General features: G+C 42.0%; 1 protein-coding gene across 1 annotated transcript; it reads left to right on the plus strand.

Moving 5' to 3' along the window:
- Positions 1-145: 145 nt before the first annotated feature.
- Positions 146-19,511, plus strand: LOC115369178 (gastrula zinc finger protein XlCGF57.1-like). Its single transcript, XM_030065746.1, has 3 exons — positions 146-170; positions 1,048-1,274; positions 18,491-19,511. The coding sequence occupies exons 1-3, from the start codon at positions 146-148 to the stop codon at positions 19,448-19,450; spliced, it is 1,212 nt and encodes a 403-aa protein (XP_029921606.1). The 3' UTR covers positions 19,451-19,511.
- The last annotated feature ends 3,490 nt before the right edge of the window (positions 19,512-23,001 follow it).

The raw sequence follows: 23,001 nt of genomic DNA on the forward strand, positions 1-23,001 counted from the left end.
ACGCATTGAATGAGAAGGTGTGTCCAAACTTTTGGCCTGTACTGTATATATAATTTTTTTTAAATATTCGTCGACTAAGACTAGACTAAAACTATTAAGGACAGCAATCAACTGGTCAATGTTGACCAGACAAATCTGGTCAACGATGACACAGAGATTCTCAGTGGCAGGTTTGATGTTAGAGTGAAGTCGGCCAATAAACTCATCAACTGAGGCGGTGAGGTTATCAGGACCATGTAAAACAAAGTTTTTATTGGGGCTCAGGTAGAGAAAGTTAAGGGACATCTGATCTTTGGTCGCCAAGCAATCATAAAGGGAACTGGAATTAGGTAAGAATCAGAAGAAACCTGTTTCTCACCTAATTACAAAACAAACAAAAAAATAAACAATAAAAAAGCAAGTGTTGATTGTCACCATATCTGTATTTTACAAAACCTTTAGTAGGCATTATGCTGACATGAAGTGATGCTGACAGGCTCGGGTCAGCTTCCAAGCATAATTGTGTGTGTCTGTGTGTTTTTTTTCCAGTAGTGTGTAAAGAGGAGGTTCCCCCTGAGCAGCTTCAGCGGACCCCCAGTCTGGAGTTTGAGCCCCCACACATTAAGGAGGAACAGGAGGAACAGGAGGAACTCTGGACCAATCAGCAGGGAGAGCAGCTTCAGGATATCACCAAGCTGCCATTCAGTGCTGTCCCTGTGAAGAGTGAGGATGATGAAGAGGAAGCTGAGTGGAACAGAGACGTCCGCCGCTCCACTGGACAGATGGAAACAGAAGATGGTGGAGAGGAACGAGCCAGGAACCCAGAACCCTCCTCTGAGGCTGAGACTGATGACAGTGATGACTGGGATGAGACCACAGAAGCTCAGTCAGATTCAAACCCACCGAGTGAAGTCCCTCTCAGTCATGACAGTCCTGATGTGGGAGAGAAACCAGCTTCCTGCTCCAAGACCAAGAACACAGGAAAGAGTACATTCCCCTGCTCCCTCTGTGGTAAACAGTTTACCAAGAAAATAAAAGTCAACAGACACATGAGAATCCACACTGGAGAGAAATCAGTCGTCTGCTCCCTCTGTGGTAAAGGGTTTACTGAGAAAGGAAACCTCAACACACATATGAGAATCCACACTGGAGAGAAACCGTTCCCCTGCTCACTCTGTGGTAAAGAGTTTGCACAGAAAGGAAACCTCAAGCTACACATGAGAATCCACACTGGAGAGAAACCGTTCCCCTGCTCACTCTGTGGTACAGGGTTTACACAGAAAGGAAACCTCAAGATACACATGAGAATCCACACTGGAGAGAAACTGTTCGTCTGCTCACTCTGTGGTACAGCGTTTGCACAGAAAAGAACCCTCAACAAACACATGAGAACCCACGCTGGAGAGAACCTGTAGAGACTCAGTCCTGTGTGTGTGTGTGTGTGTGTGTGTGTGTGTGTGTGTGTGTGTGGGAGAAGTTTCATTGAGAATCATACAGATGTAAGCAAACAAGAGTGTGTCAGTGAGAGCAGCAGCAGGAGATGCTTCAGAGTCAATGCTGATGTTAGAGATGCAGCACATCCCAACACATTTTGTTACATATGTTGTGTTCATACAGAGAGAATTAGAGTTCCAGCAAAGTGGATACTGTAATGAATGTCTTTTTATTAAATAAACTGTTTGATGTGCAAATGCAGACAGTGTGTGTGTGGCTGCTTTTCCTGTGTTTCTGTGGTCTCCCATGCAGCAGCAACCAAAGTCAGATCCGGAAGATTTTGTCCATTAAAAAAAAAGTAGCAAAAAGCTAATGTAACAACTGACAGCTCCTCTTGTTACTATAACAACTCCATGGCAACGAGCGCGCCTCTCTAATTCCATGACGCCGACCCGCTGGTATCATAAGCAATGAGCCCAGCACGGCCCTTCACGGAACGGCTCTTTATAGTGGAAATGAGCTATATGTGTGATAAAACAAGACTTTTAATGACACGTCCCCTTAAATATAAAGGTAAAAAATCACAGCATCTCCTTATAGTTGCAAGACTTCTGCCCATTTTATTTATTACTTTCTCAATGTGTTTAGACCATGTTAATTTACTATTGAATAGTAGGCTATTCCTAGAAGTTTGGTTTCTTGCACTTGTTCTACCGCCACATCATTTACATATAGCTTTAGTTTTGGCTCATTCATTAACATAGTTTTTGACCCAAACATAATGCTATTTGTTTTAGCGATATTAAGAACCAGTTTATTGTTGGTTATCCATTCTACTACTGCTTGAAGTTCCTGATTTAAAACACTACTGAGTTTATCCGTTGTGGGTTTTGAGAGTGGACAGAATGGTTGCCAAGCAACACAGATACTAAGATTGGTTGTCATCTAGCGCCATCATCATGTCACATCAGGCTATTTGGGCTCGTTAATGTTGAATTGGATATTTCCCTGGAGAAATAGCCTACCTCTCCCTGCTGCCTCCAGATCCACCTGCCTTTTATTTCCACCCAAAGCGGACACAATGTGACAGCGCTGATGTATGGTAAATTAACAGTATAACTTTATTATTAGTACCTCGGTCCAAAGGAACGAGGTCACTCTTGTTATCCTGCGGGTTTCTTCTTCTTCTTCTTATTTAGTGCCTCGGTCCGAAGGAACGAGATCACTCTTGTTATCCTGCGCGTTTCTTATTCTTATTATTATTAGTGACTCGGTCCGAAGGAGTTAGTGCCTCGGTCCGAAGGAACGAGTCACTATTGTTATTCTGCGTGTTTCTTATTTTTATTATTATAGCAAATTTCGGTTCGCTACTCCTCCCACAGTTTCGACGATACCTATGACATTATAATTATGAAAACGTGCGTCTCATTCAGGAATAGTGTGCTATGACTTCTGTATATTACTGGAGTTACCATGGCGACAAAAACCCAAACGAACCGGGTCACATGACCTATCCGCAATGAATGGCCAAAACTTCCCAAGGCTCCAGAGCGCAGAGCTTTTGACCTGCGTCCACGCACCACATACGAAAAGCGTGCGTCTTATTGAGAAGAAGCAGGGTTTCGATTTTCAGACCGATCTGACATTCCGTTTTTCCGCAATTCCAGTTTGAAGTCGGAATTCCAGACGCAATACACACTAATGGAGTTGAGCTAGAGTGGCATTCCTGGCATTCCTGAGAGCTAGAGTGAGGCAGCCCTGAAAATTTGCCTAAAAGTTTTGTCTTAAACTTGCGTCCTGTGGAGAAGAAGTGGTGTGTCAATTTTCAAACTGATCGGACTTTGCGATTTCTCATAATTCAATTTTCAAATCGCGATTTTGCCCTCACTGAAAAATAATGGGGAGCCGGCCAAGAGCCATGCATTTTCAAAGCCTCACAGCTCCCTCATTCTTTGGCCCACAGACTCCATTCAAAGCTTAAACGGGTCAGCAGAAGTTCATCTTTATGTGTGTCATCTTCAGTTTTTTCCTGTATGTTTTAGTTTGGCATAAAACACATTTTAAGTTTGCAGTCAGTTTTTTAGCCACCTCTGACTTTTGAATGAGTGTGTATTGCGTGAGCGAGAGTGAGAGACAGCACAGCTAGAGTGGAGCAGCCCTGAAAAATCGCCTACAACTTTTGTCTTCAACTTGCTCTACTGGCCACAATTTTCACTCCACATGCATAATTTCTTGGAAAGTAGTAGGAAAAAATAGTTCCTGTTTGAAAAATGTGAATAGAAAAGCAAAGCAACGTATACGTTTTACACAGTGACACTTAACGAGGCAGGAGTGCCAGCTCTCTCCCCCATAGACTCCCATTATACCTGGAACCCACAAGCTGGGGAGAGAAGCAGAAACACACTTTTTTAACTCGCCGAAACTCGGGCATTTGGGGGAGTTGGCAAATAATTTTGACACAGTTTGAAAGCCCAAAGCCTTGCCTGTCTCATGATACCTTTTATTTTGCGGACTTACTGTCATTGAGAAAAATGCATTTGTTTGACCACTACATTCAGGGGATTCTCTCCCAAGCACCACTGTCATGCATGCTGTGTGCTCACACACTTTATAGAGCCTCATTTCTGGCTCCACCCACACAAGCCCCGCTGGCACAGTGGATAAAGTCTCTGCCTGCCATGCAGGAGACCAGGGTTCAACTCCCCGCCTCGGCAAGAGCAATAACTTTACACAACCTACAAACAGCATAGGTCTGGTGGTCACAAGGGTGGCAAGCAACATCTTCTTCTTAACTTTCAGTGATTCAGACAGAGGTCACATTCACACCCCCTGGCGCCGGCCCCCGAGGCACTCTCAAAATTTCCGCGGGGGAATTTTCTAGTTATTGTTATTGTTACAACCAACGTTAGGCATACGTCTGTGCAAAGACACACCTGTCGCGAAACGCACGCCGCCGTCCCTGCAAAGAGGAGTCCAAACATAACTGAACACTATTTTAACAATTGCACTATTAATGGAAATATCCAATTCAACATTAACGAGCCCAAATAGCCTGATTTGACATGATGAAGGCGCTAGATGAAAAAGCAATCTTAGCGTCTGTGTTGCTTGGCAACCATTCTGTCCACTCTATCTTGCTTGGTGGAAGAATGAATAGTTCTTAGTTTTATTGTTGCATTATTACCAATAAACAGTGTTGGGACCAATTACTCACAAAACTAATAAGTTACAATTACTAATTACATCTGGAAAAAAGTAATTTTGATTACTACTCAATTACTGCTGCAGAAGAGTAATTCAGTTACTGGGGAAAGTATTTTTTATGATTACTTTTTTCTTTTCTTAAATCCTCTTATTAATGCACATATTTTTGCTTTGCTGTTGCAGTGTGGACATTGCTGTCAAATTTCATCTATCATTGTCAGTGTTGGGCACGTTACTTTGAAAAAGTAATTCATTACAGTTTAAAGTAGTGATACCAACTTGCTCAGGTGGGGAATTGAACCCCCAGTCTTCTGTATAGCAGGCAAAGATACTATCCACTCTGCCGTCATGGAACATATGTGCTTTTTGTAATTTGTGCTCAGTCATTCTCCATGCATGTTGATAAGTTACGAAAAACTGCAAAGTCCGACCGGTTTGAAAATTGACACACCGCTTTTCCTCCACAAGACGCACATTTTTTGAATAGGATAATAAAATAATAATAATTATTAGTAGTAAGTAACGGCTAGTAACGGCGCATTTTATTGTCAGAAACAGTAACGGCGTTGTAACGGGGGAAACAGTAATTTCTTTGATTACTCGTTACTGCTAAAAGTAACGTCGTTAGTAACGCCGTTTCTTTGTAACACCGTTACTCCCATCACTGCCAATAAATTATTGATTTTTTTCTTGTGTGTTCATTTTATGGGCTATATGTAGGGTAACCGTTTTATAAAAGCAATAAGCCCCTTGAAGCCGTGAGTTACAGTAATTTTACAACGGCGATTTTACATTTTAGAACGCCCCTCAGCCGTTGTAAAATCACTGTAACCCACGGCTTTTCGGGGCTTATTGCTTAAATATAACAAATATAAAAAATCTGCCATGAAAAATCCGTTTTGGCTTTTTTGTTTGCATCGTTGCTTTTTTTTTAAATTTGCAATGCAGCGTTTTCCTTTTTTATTTGCAGCGTTTTCCTTTTTTTATTTGCAGCGTTTTGGGTTTTTTTTGCAGCATTTTTTATTTGCAGCGATCGTTGCTTTTTTATTTGCAATGCAGCGTTTTTCGATGGCGGTTCTCGGTAGTGATGGGAAAATGAAGCTTCCTGAAGCAATGAGGCTTTCCAGCCCATTGCTTTGCCCTAAGGTTCGCTACTCGAAGCTTCATTCAGTGCTCACTAGCCCCATCTGTTGCTAGAGTTAAACTATGACAGCCAAGTCATTTAACCCTCATGTTGTGAAAATTTCATGTTAAACATCTTTGTGTTCCCGGTCAAAAGTGACCGCTCTATTAAGACTCATCATAAAACTGTAATAATACATATATTATCATCATTTGTTTCATTAGTTCTCTTAACCAACTTAAGTTCTTGTGAATATTACAGGTTTTTAATTTCTATCTATCATTTATGGCCTGTATGCCTCATTTATCTGAGCTATGCACCTTGAATTCAATTTCTAAAAAACACAATTTCTGGATTATTTTGACTATAAGAACTAATCAGATGAAACATAGTATACTGTTTATCACAGACTGCTTTGTATGAAAGTTCCCAAGGAAATTTATTTTGAAACCATTTAGACTTTTTATACAATAACAAAAAGTAACACCTGTTGTGTTCCCGGTCAAAAGTGACCGGGAAGATTTAAATGAAATTATCCCAACACTGCACTGCACATTTCACAATTTTACAAGATAATGAACAAATAACATCAACAGTAACATTATTATTTCCATCAGATGTGTCTTTGCCTGATAACAAACAAACAAACAAACAAACAAACAAACGGATAACAAAATCAGGCTTCTAAATTTGGTGGAGTGGGTTAACTCAATTGTGCTTTTTCTCATGCACATGTTGGACAATATGTGCAGGTTTTTGCATGTGCCTTGAAAACATATACATTGCACTTCAGGCAGATTATGCATGGATGTGTACATGTGTGTGTGCCTGCGCGTGTGTGTGTGTCTGTGTCTGTGAGAACTGACAACAGGTCATGCACCTTCAGGAGAGAGTCTCTACAGGGAAAAGGTTCCCGAACCCAGTCCTTGTGTGTGTGTGTGTGTGTGTGTGTATGTGTGTGTGTGTGTGTGTATGTGTGTGTGCCTGCACGTGCGTGTGTGTCTGTGTCTGCGAGAACTGACAACAGGTCGTGCACCTGCAGGAGAGAGTCTCTACAGGGAAAAGGTTCCCGAACCCAGTCCTTGTGTGTGTGTGTGTGTGTGTGTGTGTGTGTGTGTGTGTGTGTGTGTGTGTGTGTGTGTGTGTGTGTGTGTGAGTGTGTGTCTGTGACCCCAGCTGACCAATGAGGCTGTACTTGAGCTCAATTTTTTACCCTAATTGTAGTTCCCCCATTCATTTCTAATGGCCGGTCATTTTTGACCGGGAACAACAAGAACGTCCTAAAGTTGAATAAAAAGCACAAAGTTGAATGCAATAAAATTTATTTTGTCGGTTGAAATCCTCTTTGTGGACAAAGTCATGGAATCTTAGGTCAGTCTGATCACATTAACTATATATTTTTAGAGATAAAACTTTTAAAACGGTCACATTTGACCGGTACACAAAATTAGGGTTAAATAGATTTCAAATGTCATCACAATGACGAGTGCTATTAAGCAGTGACAGAAAATGAATGGATGGATGTTATCACAATATAGAATAGTGTTTAATCCCTGTACAATAATAATAAAGTCTATAGTGTTATATATAACCCTGCTCTCCCTTTTTATTCCTGAACATTTTCTATACCTTCTTTTCCATTTTGGTTTGTGCTTTTCATGGCCATCAATGTTTATTATTTATTGAACACATTAGGTGTTGTGTGTTGGAAGTGCAGTGCTTAGGTGACACAGTATGTTCGGAGGGGGGCAGGGAGGGGAGAGGGTAATCATTATATATTGTATTATAATACAAACTGTGCTACAAACGCGCGAACCAAAACACCACCTACTACAACCCACAAAGCGTCGCGGTTTTGTCGTGCTTTTATTTTGAAAAACGACACGCAAAATGAACCAGTCACGTTACCTGTGTAATGCGAGGCCTCGTTTGTAATTCGTCACGTGGTTTTCAGCAAACCGATGCAAGCCTCGAAGCTTTGCTTCAAACGTCCCATCACTAGTTCTCGGCCATTGTAGATATTCAACCTGTTTCCACCAACGTTGCACTAAAATATTTCATGTACATATCAGGAGTAATTAACGTGTGATCACCAGCAGGGGGCAGTGTGGCATCTACTGGGCCCCGGGGGCTTTACGTCAGTTTGGTCCGCTTTGCAGCTTTCCTCTTTGTGCTGAGCGAGAAGACGAACAGACGTGGAGTTTCTCTGTCTCATTCATTTCTCCTGTTTACAGGTTGGTGGAATAGTAAATTAAGAAAAGTAACTGAAGTGCATTATGTTAACATGTCGCTGAATAGCTTCCCCCACCTTTTGTTCTCTGCCTATTTACATACCGTCAGTAGTCACTGTGTAAAGGTCTTCCTCTGACATTGCTCTTGGTCAGCTCACCGCCCCAGATACTCTCTGCGTCGGTCAGTTCACCAGTGTGCCGGTGTACTTCAGTAAACTCACATCATTACAGCAAACTTCTAGACTGGACTACAATGGTTTTAAAGAACAACATTCTCAGAATCAGAATCATCAGCTCACCAGCTCATCAGAGATCGCAGGTGATGCGGCGACAACCTGCAGCCGCCGAGGAGACGCTGGCTCTGCCAGAGGAGACGCTGGCCGAGTACCAGCTGCAAAACTCTCGCCTGAAACTGAAGGTGGAGAGGCAGCAGAGGCCCCTGGACGCCGTCTTGCTGCCGGAGGTGCGACTGCACAGAGGTTCGTAACTTTTAAATGCCATTTTCACATCACCGACTCACCTGGACCCTGACAGGCGAGGCTAACTGCCAGTTAAGATTCAAAAGAAAACACTGAGACAATCTGCAGCATCTGTAAGATAATGATATCAATATCAATGCATGAAAATAACAGCTAATGATATCAATATCAATGCATGATAATAACAGCTAATGATATCAATATCAATGCATGATAATAACAACTAATGATATCAATATCAATGCATGAAAATAACAGCTAATGATATCAATATCAATGCATGATAATAACAACTCTAAATGACCAACTTCACATGCTAATATCATGTTAGCGGGTCTGTTCAGCCACAACTTTCAGATCATTTTAAAAACAAATCGTTTATTCTGAATGCAAATGATTTATCATCATATTTAGGAAGACAGCCGTTGTTATGCCAAGGTACGTATACCCGATAAAAGTTGTGTCCCCTGTCCGGTGTTGCCGAGGGGGGGTGGCGGGGCACTCTTTGAGACAAATCAAGAAGCTACTATAACAAAATGTAGTTTAACAAACTACATTTTGATAAAAGACAGTTTTTGGGAAACACAGATATTGATTAACTGATTTATTTGGGCATTAGATTAACATTTTATAATTTAATTAGGCTATTTTTAATTATTTTCTCAAATGTCTCCACACACAAACATCAATGGCAAGATCTAAGATACTGACAAAATAGGTACAAACACAAACAGTACCAGGAAATAAAATAAAGTACAGAAATTAATACAAAAAGGCTGACGAATAAATGATTATCAAATCAAAATTACAACTTCTGTCAACTGCACAGGGGGGCTGGGTGCTTGTGTGTGAAAAGTGAAGCGAACAGCAAGTGGAACGAAGGAGAGATGGGCGGCCAGCGCCAAGAGTACCTTGCTGCAGGCAATATTTAATATTTTAATATTTATCCCAGGTAATGGAATGTGTATTCCTGCATTGATGAACCATGGCTATATTGCTGTTTGTTAGTAATATCCTGAACGGCTGGCGTTTTTTTTTTTTGTGTGTGTGTGTGTGTGTGTGTGTGGTGGTGGTGGGGGGGGGGGGGGGGGGGGGGGGGGCTGTCTGCTTTTATGTTGTATGTATGTTTGTTCCTTTTTCTGGATGTTTTTGTAATTGTAATACAGCACTCTAATACAGCTCCGTAAATTTAAAAAAAAAAAAAAAATTGCTGCAGGCAAGATGGCGGACATGGGCGCCGCCATACATCCAATCCATACCGGAAGTTTCTTCTTCGTGTAATTTATGGTCCATATGATGCCGGAAGTCTCAAGCGGAAGTTAGTTAATCGCTACTCCAATCAAAAATAAAAAATAAAAGCATAAAAAACACGAACTTTTACAAATAATTCTACGGATTTTTTTGGCAGTTACGTGTTTATCGTAAACGTATAATTGACTCGTTGTTGTTTTTTTTAATAACTTTATTTAGTCATCTGAAAAATACAACATTTAAGGCACCATTTGTGTTTCCATTTTCCAAAGTTAAAACAGCTTTCAGACAAAGAAAACAGAACAATAATAATAATAATAATAATAATAATAATTAAAGGAAAAAAAAAAAAAAAACAGAAAAGGAAAGCCAAAGATGTGAGAGTCTTAATCTAGGAGGAATCTAGGTCTTAATCCATCCGCTGATGTGGGGAATTGACTAGTTATTTTGACTCCTCAAGTTTATAGGCTACTGTAAAACTCAGAAGTTAGTAAGCCTACACTAATCACTAAGTGTTAATGTTAATGTGTCATGAATATAACTTTAATAACGTTATAAATACAAATGTGAATATTGTGTTTGTGTGGTGGTGGTGGTGGGTCCACCCTCACACACACACACACACTCTCTCAATAGGACTGAATAATAGCTAATATTGAATAGACTGAATTCTCATATTAAATAAACTAAGGATTAATAAAATGAGAATTTACACAACCAAATTAACTGAAGACTTTCAGATTAGGCAGCAGTTGCAACATGCACAGTCACAACAAATGTCATACTTACTTTGACATTAATATTAATTTTAATTAAAAAAAAAAAAAAAGCCACTGTAAATCATTGGCAGTACTGCCCAGACATTATGCATTGATCATATGGTCCTTCCTTTATCTCCTGGATCACAGATTACCTGACAGGAAGGCCAGTTTGTCAGGTTGGGGAACTGTGCTGTCTGAACCACCTCTTTTTCTTAAGGAAGCTCAGATCTCTTGACATGTGTACTAAGATGCTGCAGATGTTTCATCAGTCTGTGCAATCTTTTATGCTGCAGACTGCTGGGGAGGAAGGAAAATTGTTGTAGATTCCTGGTGTATTAATCTGCCTCTGGAGCAAATATCATTCAAACACTGCACAGACACAGCTCCCCACACATTGTTTGTTCAAAGGCAGAGAAGAGCAGCTTAGCAAAATGACTCCAGTCCTGCTGGTCATATTTTCACCCACCAGGGATCTTCAGGGATGAGCGGGGGCATCATGGGCAACACAATGCCCCCAGACATTTGTTGCTGCAACAGAACAGGTATTTCCTGGGTCTACAAATGTGTTCATGATCAGGTTTAGCTATTAAATGAATGCAACAATTACATTTTCCTATTGTCAGTCTTCTCTTAATGCTATTTTATTTCTGGAATCCAATAAAACACAATATTACACTATCATACTGGCAATAATAACTTGACTTGGAGGTCGCCAGTCTCCCACTGGCCATCATGCTCTCTCGGGGGTAGGCGGTAGCGGGTGGTGGCAGTGGGGCTTAAAATAGGCTACCACTGGCCATCATGCTCTCTGCCTTCAGCCTTATCAACCCTTCTTCTTGAAGGTGTTTGATCAAAAGTTGAAAAATAGATACATGATCCAATCATACCTTGTGATGCTGTAAAGGGTGCACTCTTTTGTTTTTATGCTTTCCAGAGGAATAAAATTGAACATCCAATAATTTCCTTCCATTTCCCAAGTAAGCTAGATTGACATTCTTACCTCTGGGAGCATCACATCGAAGACAAAATCCAGCAGCCCTGTCTCCCCTCTCTTTAGTTTTTCTCCTATGCCAGTGACCCCCTAAATCACCCTCAGGAGCTCAAAGATCTATTGAAAAGAAAAAAAACAAAGTAAACAAATTCAGCTTTTTAATGTTATATCTTTCTGAACACACATACACATGACTGATGGCATTTTCATTTACCCGCTGGTCACTAAAATTAAGCGTCCTGAGCTTTAGATGCTGTTTGAGGTTAACTGAGGTGGAGGGGTTCTGCCAGAGAAACATCCTGTTTGAACGGATGCTTCCATTGATGAGATCATCACGTAAGTTCTGAAACCAAAGAGTAAAAGGTGAACATGTAATCATCAGAGAAAATAAGAGAGACTCTAACCACTGAAAGCAGTCTATTCAAAATTTACCTTGATCTGTGTCTTAATATACTGCCAGAATCCTCCTTTCTCAACAGCATCCATGATCCTGCAGAGAAAGATGGAAAAAATTAGGACTGCCAGCAGCTGCAGTAATTCTAGGAACTATTGTCCAATCACACAGATAGCACACAGATATTTTGTAACACCACTGTAAAAAGGGTTGATATTGGGGGTTAGTAATTCCTCTCAATAATTCTCCCTAAACAGGCATTTTCTCACAGTAGTTAAATAAATGTTCATCAAGAAAAGTCATGGCTAATTGTGTCAGCCAAGTGTTCATCTTTTCCTTCTTTGCTTCTGTCATTTTTTAGTGACACTATGTACAGATATTAAAATAGTAAATGGTGTTATACCTAGGTTGTTCATTGAAATCTGTGCATCCACATTTGAATGAGTCATTGCTGATATACTTTCCTGCACATTCTTTGTGCAGCCAACCCCTGCACATCTGGCACTGGACCCATTCCAGAGACTCAGCATCTGGGTATAACAGTCCAACCACATAAGAGACATCTTTGAAATGAAACACACATATATTATCCAATTGCTATCCTTATACAGTGCATAAATCATTTTTCTCCCAGATTTATCTATAAAAACTAAACAAAGTCTGAGTCACTTCTTAAAAACACTGAATAGGCCTACAGGTTTTCATTTATTAAATTAAGGGCCCTATCTTGTGCCACCCGCTATCCGCTGCCACTACCCGCTACCCGCAAATTGCGGATTTAGGAACTTCCGCTATCCCTAAACGGTATCTTGCGCCACCCGCTACCCGCTATCCGTTATGCCGACTCCGTCATTTGCGCCTGGAGGTGTGTCCGTGGGCGTGTTTCATGCGCTATCCCTAAAGTTGCTATCTTGCGCACACACTTTAGGGATAGCGGATAGCGGGTGGTCTATGCTGTTAGGAGAGCGCGTCCAGGCGGCTTCAATGCGCGCCCCGACGGAGCCTCGCCACGCACACGGTCGGACTGATACCGGGACGCCGCTGGAATGGACTGAGTATATTACTCATATAGACTGTTTAGAGGAAAGACTGTTTTAAGTGGACACTTACGCCAGCACGTTTTATTGTTTTATCATAAGCCAGCAGCTGTGCTATATTTTTATTTTTAATATTTTATTTGCCCAATCTACCTTGTCAATAAATTAGTTTACACATAGTTCCACCTCTGCCTCTTGTGTGTCTGTGGTGTGGCCCGGGGATTTTACTCAATCAGTACAACCTTGTGACACGTCCACTTGGACACATGTGGCTCCACCTCCCGAATTAACTCGCCTGTAATATAATATATAATATGTATATAAAGCCAACTTGCTTTAGCCTCAGTAGAACCCCTGAGAAAATCTACCTCCCTCTCTCCATCGCGGGTTTAGGATTTAGGATTTAGGATAGCGCAGCCTGCCCTTAAAGGCAATGGCACCTGGCACACTGATTGGTTTAACTGGCGTAACGCCCAAAACACGCCTATGCATAATATAGCGGGTAGCGCAGGTGTTTTGCGGATAGCGGGAGGTGCACAAGATAGCAACTTTTACGGGGGAATGCCTCGTCCTAAATCCTAAATCCGCAAATAGCGGGTTTAGGGAGTCTGGCGCAAGATAGGGCCCTAAGTCTCAAACCAACCTCTGTCCTGTGTTTCTTGATGTCTGGAAAACACAGAATCTCTCTGGGTCAGCCATGCACTGTCTGTTGTCATCAGAGGCCCTCTCTGCCCTGGTTTTCTGGAAAAGTCAATTTGCAGGGTCATGACAATGGTAATCCAGAAAACCTTGTGCATTTTGAAGGACTCCAACAGAGACAATCTTGTGTTAAACTGTTTTCAATAACACTAAAATCAATAAAACTTCAGTTATATATCATCCATCTTGATAACGAACCTCAGTGTCTTGCACAGCCTTCCTCTTCTGCCTGAAGACTGGAATATGATTTCCCTCAAGGAGCTCCTGGCATTCCTTGGTCCAGTGGGCAAAGACTTTTCCATGACTATAATGACATAATATCTTACAAGTACAAGAAAGTTGAGCTTCTTCTACTCCAGTCCAGTATAGTTTATTCAAGTCAAACAAGTATCAAATGACTTTACAGTGCCTCCTAAAGATCCAAGTAAACCCAAAACATGCTTGGAGTGCAACAGACAGTAAAGCACTGACACAATCAGTCAATAGCAATAACAGAATAACAAATGAGAAAATAGAGTTAGTTTGAAATAAAGAAGGGCCCGAGATCAGCACTCGCGTGTACATAATACATGAATGAAAAAAACAACAGCAAACAATGGAAAAATAAAAATGGCTACCAATGTTCATTAGGCCATCTCATCTACTGAATACTTATTTCTACCTGCTCAAGGTGTTGTTTTCCAAAAGCAACAGACACCACCATCTCCGCAAAACGGAGATGGTGGTGAAATTGTTGTTAGTATTGTTAGTATTTCACTTTAGTGCACAACACCAAATCCAACCTTAAAGATGACGCTGTCGCGAAAAACGAGGGGTCCAGAACTGCGGTTCTCTCTCCTCTACACCATACACAAAGAAGAAACTTCCGGTATGGACTTCCGGTATGGATTTTTTTTAAAAAATTATTATTATTATTTTATTTACAACGTACAATATACAATATACAATGGGGTTAGAGAAAAAGAGACGAAACATCAACACAAACAAAGAGAGAAAGAAACATCAAAAGGACAAAGAAAAAACAAAACGGTATGGATTGGATGTATGGCGCGCGAAGAAGAAGAAACTTCCGATATGGATTGGATGTATGGCGGCGCCCATGTCCGCCATCTTGACTGCAGTAGGGTCCCTCGCCAGCGCACGGCATATTGGGCCAAAAATTAACACAACAAACGTTACTTAAATAAGTTTCTGACAAACATTACATGAAGTCACTTGGGGTAGTTTGGAAAGTCGCTATGTTGCCATTGTATCACTGGTATTTGCGGGCGCTTGTGTTTCTTGCGCTAGGCGATTCATACCTTCCACCACCACCTAGCCTACAGCGGATGTGTTGCGGCTGAAAGCCATCCTCTCAGCGTTCACGCAGAAACTATTCGCTGCAGTGATTGGTTAATTCCGTTGTCAGTATTTCATGACGTACGGCCCAGTACCCGCCTAACTCCCTCCCAATCCAAGCTAGCATCAACAACAGATTCCTAAAGGAGCCGCAGGCGGTCGGTGAAAACGTCTAGACGGCGCGCCTAAGAAAGTATAAGGCAGGGAAAACCCTGACGTGTCAATATGGTAACGTAGTAAACTGGTGATTTCTTTTCTTTTTTTTTTTTTTGTTTGGAGTAGATTGCGCCCTGGGCGGTTGCCCACATTGCCCATAGCAAAAACTGTCCCTGCCGGCACCTCGTCTGTCTGTGCCGCCACCCGTTTATCGTGCTATCGCCTCTTGGAGAGTCAAAATCCAAAAATTAAAAAAAAAAAATGCAGTTAAAGTGGCTGCTGTGGATCACACAGGCCTCTGTACGACGGAGTACCAGGGTCACTGCAGGGGGAGCGGGGCCACATTCTGAAACAAAAAAACAGAGACAACTAGTTGAAAGAATGCTTTGTTTCTTGACTGTCTTTGTGTAATGACAATTGATTCCACAGTTATCAAACTTTGTGTGTGTAATGTGCAATCCTGAGTATATCATTAAGTAGCCTACTGCATGGCTGCATTTCATCTCTATTAATGGGAGAGTCTACCTGTATTGGCATGATTTAATTGGTTTAAAATTTAAAGACATATATATACAGTACAGACCAAAAGTTTGGACACACCTTCTCATTCAATGCGTTTTCTTTATTTTCATGACTATTTACATTGTAGATTCTCACTGAAGGCATCAAAACTATGAATGAACACGTGGAGTTATGTACTTAACAAAAAAAGGTGAAATAACTGAAAACATGTTTTATATTCTAGTTTCTTCAAAATAGCCACCCTTTGCTCTGATTACTGCTTTGCACACTCTTGGCATTCTCTCGGTGAGCTTCAAGAGGTAGTCACCTGAAATGGTTTTCACTTCACAGGTGTGCCTTATCAGGGTTAATTAGTGGAATTTCTTGCTTTATCAATGGGTTTGGGACCATCAGTTGTGTTGTGCAGAAGTCAGGTTACTACACAGCCGACAGCCCTATTGGACAACTGTTAAAATTCATATTATGGCAAGAACCAATCAGCTAACTAAAGAGAAACGAGTGGCCATCATTACTTTAAGAAATGAAGGTCAGTCAGTCCGGAAAATTGCAAAAACTTTAAATGTGTCCCCAAGTGGAGTCGCAAAAACCATCAAGCACTACAACGAAACTGGCACACATGAGGACCGACCCAGGAAAGGAAGACCAAGAGTCACCTCTGCTTCTGAGGACAAGTTCATCTGAGTCACAAGCCTCAGAAATCACAAGTCAACAGCAGCTCAGATCAGAGACCAGATAAATGCCACACAGAGTTCTAGCAGCAGACCCATCTCTAGAACAACTGTTAAGAGGAGACTGCGCCAATCAGGCCTTCATGGTCAAATAGCTGCTAGGAAACCACTGCTAAGGAGAGGCAACAAGCAGAAGAGATTTGTTTGGGCCAAGAAACACAAGGAATGGACATTAGACCAGTGGAAATCTGTGCTTTGGTCTGATGAGTCCAAATTTGAGATCTTTGGTTCCAACCGCCATGTCTTTGTGAGACGCAGAAAAGGTGAACGGATGGATTCCACATGCCTGGTTCCCACTGTGAAGCATGGAGGAGGAGGTGTGATGGTGTGGGGGTGTTTTGCTGGTGACACTGTTGGGGATTTATTCAAAACTGAAGGCACACTGAACCAGCATGGCTACCACAGCATCCTGCAGCGACATGCCATCTCATCCGGTTTGCGTTTAGTTGGACCATCATTTATTTTTCAACAGGACAATGACCCCAAACACACCTCCAGGCTGTGTAAGGGCTATTTGACCAAGAAGGAGAGTGATGGAGTGCTGCGGCAGATGACCTGGCCTCCACAGTCACCGGACCTGAACCCAATCCAGATGGTTTGGGGTGAGCTGGACTGCAGAGTGAAGGCAAAGGGGCCAACAAGTGCTAAACACCTCTGGGAACTCCTTCAAGACTTGGAAAACCATTTCAGGTGACTACCTCTTGAAGCTCATGGAGAGAATGCCAAGAGTGTGCAAAGCAGTAATCAGAGCAAAGGGTGGCTATTTTGAAGAAACTAGAATATAAAACATGTTTTCAGTTATTTCACCTTTTTTTGTTAAGTACATAACTCCACAGGTGTTCATTCATGGTTTTGATGCCTTCAGTGAGAATCTACAATGTAAATAGTCATGAAAATAAAGAAAACGCATTGAATGAGAAATTAACACTGGAGCCAAGTCACGGCAATGTCTCTTCAAAGTCCAGATGCTGAGGAGAAGATTGTGATTCTGGGCTCAAACCACCAGGATTTCCTTCTGACTGAATCCCACAGGAGGAGAACAGCTAGTTTTTGTAAATTTTGGAGGTGATGGAATGAAGCCATAATCTGAACTAACTGTAAAATATTTAAGGCGGCTTGACTGAGGCTTTTGTGTAGAGGGAATTACAATAATGTAGACAGGACTAAATCAAAGTGTACATCAGAAGTTCAAGGTCTCTAGAAGACAAGCTATTTTTGTGATGTTTCTCATTTAAAGAAAACACTGGGCGAGCTTGGAGACATGAAGACATGAACTGGTCAAAGATGACACAGAGATTCTCAGTGTCGGGTTTGATGTTAGAGTGAAGTCGGCCAATAAACTCATCAACTGAGGCGGTGAGGTTATCAGGACCATGTAAAACAAAGTTTTTATAGGGGCTCAGGTGGAGAAAGTTAAGGGACATCTGATCTTTGGTCGCCAAGCAATCATGGAGGGAACTGGAACTATTAAAGAATAAGAAACAACCTGTTTCTCACCTAATTACAAAACAAACAAAAAAATAAACAATAAAAAAGCAACTGTTGATTGTCACCATATCTGTTTTTTTTTTTTTTTTTACAAAAGCTTTAGTAGGGATTATGCTGACATGAAGTGATGCTGACAGGCTCGGGTCAGCTTCCAAGCATAATTGTGTGTGTCTGTGTGTTTTTTTTCCAGTAGTGTGTAAAGAGGAGGTTCCCCCTGAGCAGCTTCAGCGGACCCCCACTCTGGAGTTTGAGCCCCCACACATTAAGGAGGAACAGGAGGAACTCTGGACCAATCAGCAGGGAGAGCAGCTTCAGGATATCACCAAGCTTCCGTTCACTGCTGTCCCTGTGAAGAGTGAGGATGATGAAGAGGAATCTCAGTGGAACAGAGACGCCCGCCGCTCCACTGGACAGATGGAAACAGAAGATGGTGGAGAGGAACGAGCCAGGAACCCAGAACCCTCCTCTGAGGCTGAGACTGATGACAGTGATGACTGGGATGAGACCACAGAAGCTGAGTCAGATTCAAACCCACTGAGTGAAGTCCCTCTCAGTCATGACAGTCCTGATGTGGGAGAGAAACCAGCTTCCTGCTCCAAGACCAAGAACACAGGAAAGAGTACATTCCCCTGCTCCCTCTGTGGTAAACAGTTTACGGAGAAAGGAAACCTCAACAAACACATGAGAATCCACACTGGAGAGAAACCGTTCCCCTGCTCACTCTGTGGTAAAGGCTTTGCACAGAAAGGAAACCTCAACAGACACATGAGAATCCACACTGGAGAGAAACCGTTCCCCTGCTCCCTCTGTGGTAAACAGTTTACCGAGAAAGGAAAACTCAACAAACATATGAGAATCCACACTGGAGAGAAACCGTTCCCCTGCTCACTCTGTGGTAAAAGGTTTCCACATAAAGGAACCCTCAAGATACACATGAGAATCCACACTGGAGAGAAACCGTTCCCCTGCTCACTCTGTGGTAAACAGTTTACCGAGAAAGGAAAACTCAACAAACATATGAGAGTCCACACTGGAGAGAAACTGTTCCCCTGCTCACTCTGTGGTACAGCGTTTGCACAGAAAGGAACCCTCAACAAACACATGAGAAACCACACTGGAGAGAAACCGTTCCCCTGCTCACTCTGTGGTAAAGGGTTTGCACAGAAAGGAAACCTCAACAGACACATGAGGATCCACACTGGAGAGAAACCGTTCCCCTGCTCACTCTGTGGTAAACAGTTTACCGAGAAACGAAAACTCAAACTACACACGAGAATCCACACTGGAGAGAAACCATTCCTCTGCTCCCTCTGTGGTAAAGGGTTTGCACAGACAGCAGACCTCAACAGACACATGAGAATCCACACTGGAGAGAAACCGTTCCCCTGCTCCCTCTGTGGTAAACAGTTTACCGAGAAAGGAAAACTCAACAAACATATGAGAATCCACACTGGAGAGAAACCATTCGTCTGCTCCCTCTGTGGTAAACAGTTTACCGAGAAAGGAAACCTCAACACACATATGAGAATCCACACTGGAGAGAAACTGTTCCCCTGCTCACTCTGTGGTAAAGGGTTTACACAGAAAGGAAACCTTGACAATCACATGAGAATCCACACTGGAGAGAACCTGTAGAGACTCAGTCCTGTGTGTGTGTGTGTGTGTGTGTGTGTGTTTGTGTGTGGGAGAAGCTTCATTGAGCATCATACAGATGTAAGCAAACACGAGTGTGTCAGTGAGAGCAGCAGCAGGAGATGCTGCAGAGTCAGTGCTGATGTTAGAGATGCAGCACATCCCAACACATTTTGTTACATATGTTGTGTTCATACAGAGAGAATTAGAGTTCCAGCAAAGTGGATACTGTAATGAATGCCTGTTTACTAAATAAACTGTTTGATGTGCAAATGCAGACAGTGTGTGTGTGGCTGCTTTTCCTGTGTTTCTGTGGTCTCCTATGCAGCAGCAACCAAAGTTTTGACCTCACAAATGCAAACTCCTGCAGACAAACTCCAACATCTGGTAGAAAGCCTCCCAGGAGAGTGGAAGCTGTGCTGCTGCAAAGGGACCAACTCCATATTAAAGGCCACATGCTGTCCACTTTTCCAGGGTGTTATTTTATATAAATATACAATATACATTTATACAAAAACATCTGTCATACATCATAACTGGTAGGCAGGCCAGCCCCTAAAAAATGGAAAACAAATTACACGGGTTTTGTGGTTGACCATGTTTGGGCCTTCAGAAACCAACTTTGTATTTGCCCCAGCTTCTTGATTTTTTTCAGAGCTTTGAGATACATACATGGACTGTTCAAAGCATTAATGGTTAGTCAGATATATGCATTGGTTTCTGGATGGGAGCCTCTCCAAATCCAAAAAAAACTTTTTGTGTCAGATTTTCATTGGCCCATAACTGCATGTGGGAATGTCTTAAAAAATCTGATCTCTGTTTTAATTTAAAGTTCAAAGCTTACTCTTTCTTGGGATATAAAACAATTTTTCTTTATGAAAGTTCTTCTTTTTTTTTTTTTTATCCCAAACATGAGGCTTTTTCACCACTCACAAATATTGAAATTCTTCAGTATTAGACCATTGTAGCTTACTTCTGTGTCTTATATTCATTTATTGTTTATTTGTTCATTATTAACCTAAAATCAGGGATGCAAACAGCAAGACCTCAAAAAAGAGAGAACTTCTGCCAGGTCTAATCTTTCTGCAGGAGCTTGTGGAGTCCTTCGGTTACAGACAGAAGTGACTGAAACATCAGTAGTGCATAGACTGCTGAGAACTTGTAGAGCTTTGCTCTGAGACCAACAGCTATGGGGGATCCAGTGGCAGAAAGGCACTCCAAAATGGCAGGAAATGTCTCAAGAACTGCACTGATTGATCGCAACTGACATGCCCAGCGAGTGTGTGAAAGTTGCACAAGCTCAATTTATGTCAATCCAAGCTTTGACTGAGCCTCCATGAACTGATGATGATTCACTAGGGAAGTGCTGAAGAAAGAATACACGCACTCCAACAAGTTGAAAAGCTCCACAGCCTCTGGGACAGCCTTGAAAGCATGGCACAACACCGGGTTCAGTTCATGAGCATAACAATGCACATACAGTACAGGCCAAAAGTTTGGACACACCTTCTCATTCAATGCGTTTTCTTTATTTTCATGACTATTTACATTGTAGATTCTAACTGAAGGAATCAAAACTATGAATGAACACATGTGGAGTTATGTACTTAACAAAAAAAGGTGAAATAACTGAAAACATGTTTTATATTCTAGTTTCTTCAAAATAGCCACCCTTTGCTCTGATTACTGCTTTGCACACTCTTGGCATTCTCTCGATGAGCTTCAAGAGGTAGTCACCTGAAATGGTTTTCCAACAGTCTTGAAGGAGTTCCCAGAGGTGTTTAGCACTTGTTGGCCCCTTTGCCTTCGCTCTGCGGTCCAGCTCACCCCAAACCATCTCGATTGGGTTTAGGTCCGGTGACTGTGGAGGCCAGGTCATCTGCCGCAGCACTCCATCACTCTCCTTCTTGGTCAAATAGCCCTTACACAGCCTGGAGGTGTGTTTGGGGTCATTGTCCTGTTGAAAAATAAATGATCATCCAACTAAGCGCACACCGGATGGGATGGCATGTCGCTGCAGGATGCTGTGGTAGCCATGCTGGTTCAGTGTGCTGTCAATTTTGAATAGATCCCCAACAGTGTCACCAGCAAAACACCCCCACACCATCACACCTCCTCCTCCATGCTTCACAGTGGGAACCAGGCATGTGGAATCCATCCGTTCACCTTTTCTGCGTCTCACAAAGACACGGCGGTCAGAATTAAAGATCTCAAATTTGGACTCATCAGACCAAAGCACAGATTTCCACTGGTCTAATGTCCATTCCTTGTGTTTCTTGGCCCAAACAAATCTCTTCTGCTTGTTGCCTCTCCTTAGCAGTGGTTTCCTAGCAGCTATTTGACCATGAAGACCTGATTCAAGCAGTCTCCTCTTAACAGTTGTTCTAGAGATGGGTCTGCTGCTAGAACTCTGTGTGGCATTTATCTGGTCTCTGATCTGAGCTGCTGTTAACTTGGGTTTTCTGAGGCTGGTGACTCGGATGAACTTGTCCTCAGAAGCAGAGGTGACTCTTGGTCTTCCTTTCCTGGGTCGGTCCTCATGTGTGCCAGTTTCGTTGTAGTGCTTGATGGTTTTTGCGACTCCACTTGGGGACACATTTAAAGTTTTTGCAATTTTCCGGACTGACAGAGCTTCATTTCTTAAAGTAATGATGGCCACTCATTTTTCTTTAGTTAGCTGATTGGTTCTTGCCATAATATGAATTTTAACAGTTGTCCAATAGGGCTGTCGGCTGTGTAGTAACCTGACTTCTGCACAACACAACTGATGGTCCCAACCCCATTGATAAAGCAAGAAATTCCACTAATTAACCCTGATAAGGCACACCTGTGAAGTGAAAACCATTTCAGGTGACTACCTCTTGAAGCTCATCGAGAGAATGCCAAGAGTGTGCAAAGCAGTAATCAGAGCAAAGGGTGGCTATTTTGAAGAAACTAGAATATAAAACATGTTTTCAGTTATTTCACCTTTTTTTGTTAAGTACATAACTCCACATGTGTTCATTCATAGTTTTGATTCCTTCAGTTAGAATCTACAATGTAAATAGTCATGAAAATAAAGAAAACGCATTGAATGAGAAGGTGTGTCCAAACTTTTGGCCTGTACTGTATATAGCCTCAGGATGGAGCCTTCTAAAATGTGCTTGTACACCTCCAGTGGAGCCACTCATAACGGCTGCACCATCATATGTTTGTGCTACACACTCAAGCTCTGCAAGACCATTGTTTTGGACCTGCTGCTGATACGTTTTACTAACATCTGTCCGCTAAGAGCGCATAGATTTTTAATTTCCAGCCTTTCGCAGCTGCATGAGAGCACGACACCTAAACACACCTGAGGCCAGGCTCAGGTACAGGTAGGACGGCGAGTCAGGGCCACTGCAGGGGGGAAAATATATGCTGATGAAGCAAAGTATTACAATATTCAGAGGGAAAAAAAACTCAATTTCTAACATTGAAGTCATGAGTTAATCAGGAAGTAACACTGAATTATGAGAAAAGAAAATAGAAAATTCTGAGATTACAAACTCAAATTTATGCGAAAAACAACTTAG

The sequence above is a fragment of the Myripristis murdjan genome, chromosome 12 (genome assembly GCF_902150065.1).
Source record: "Myripristis murdjan chromosome 12, fMyrMur1.1, whole genome shotgun sequence".
Lineage (NCBI taxonomy): Eukaryota > Metazoa > Chordata > Actinopteri > Holocentriformes > Holocentridae > Myripristis > Myripristis murdjan.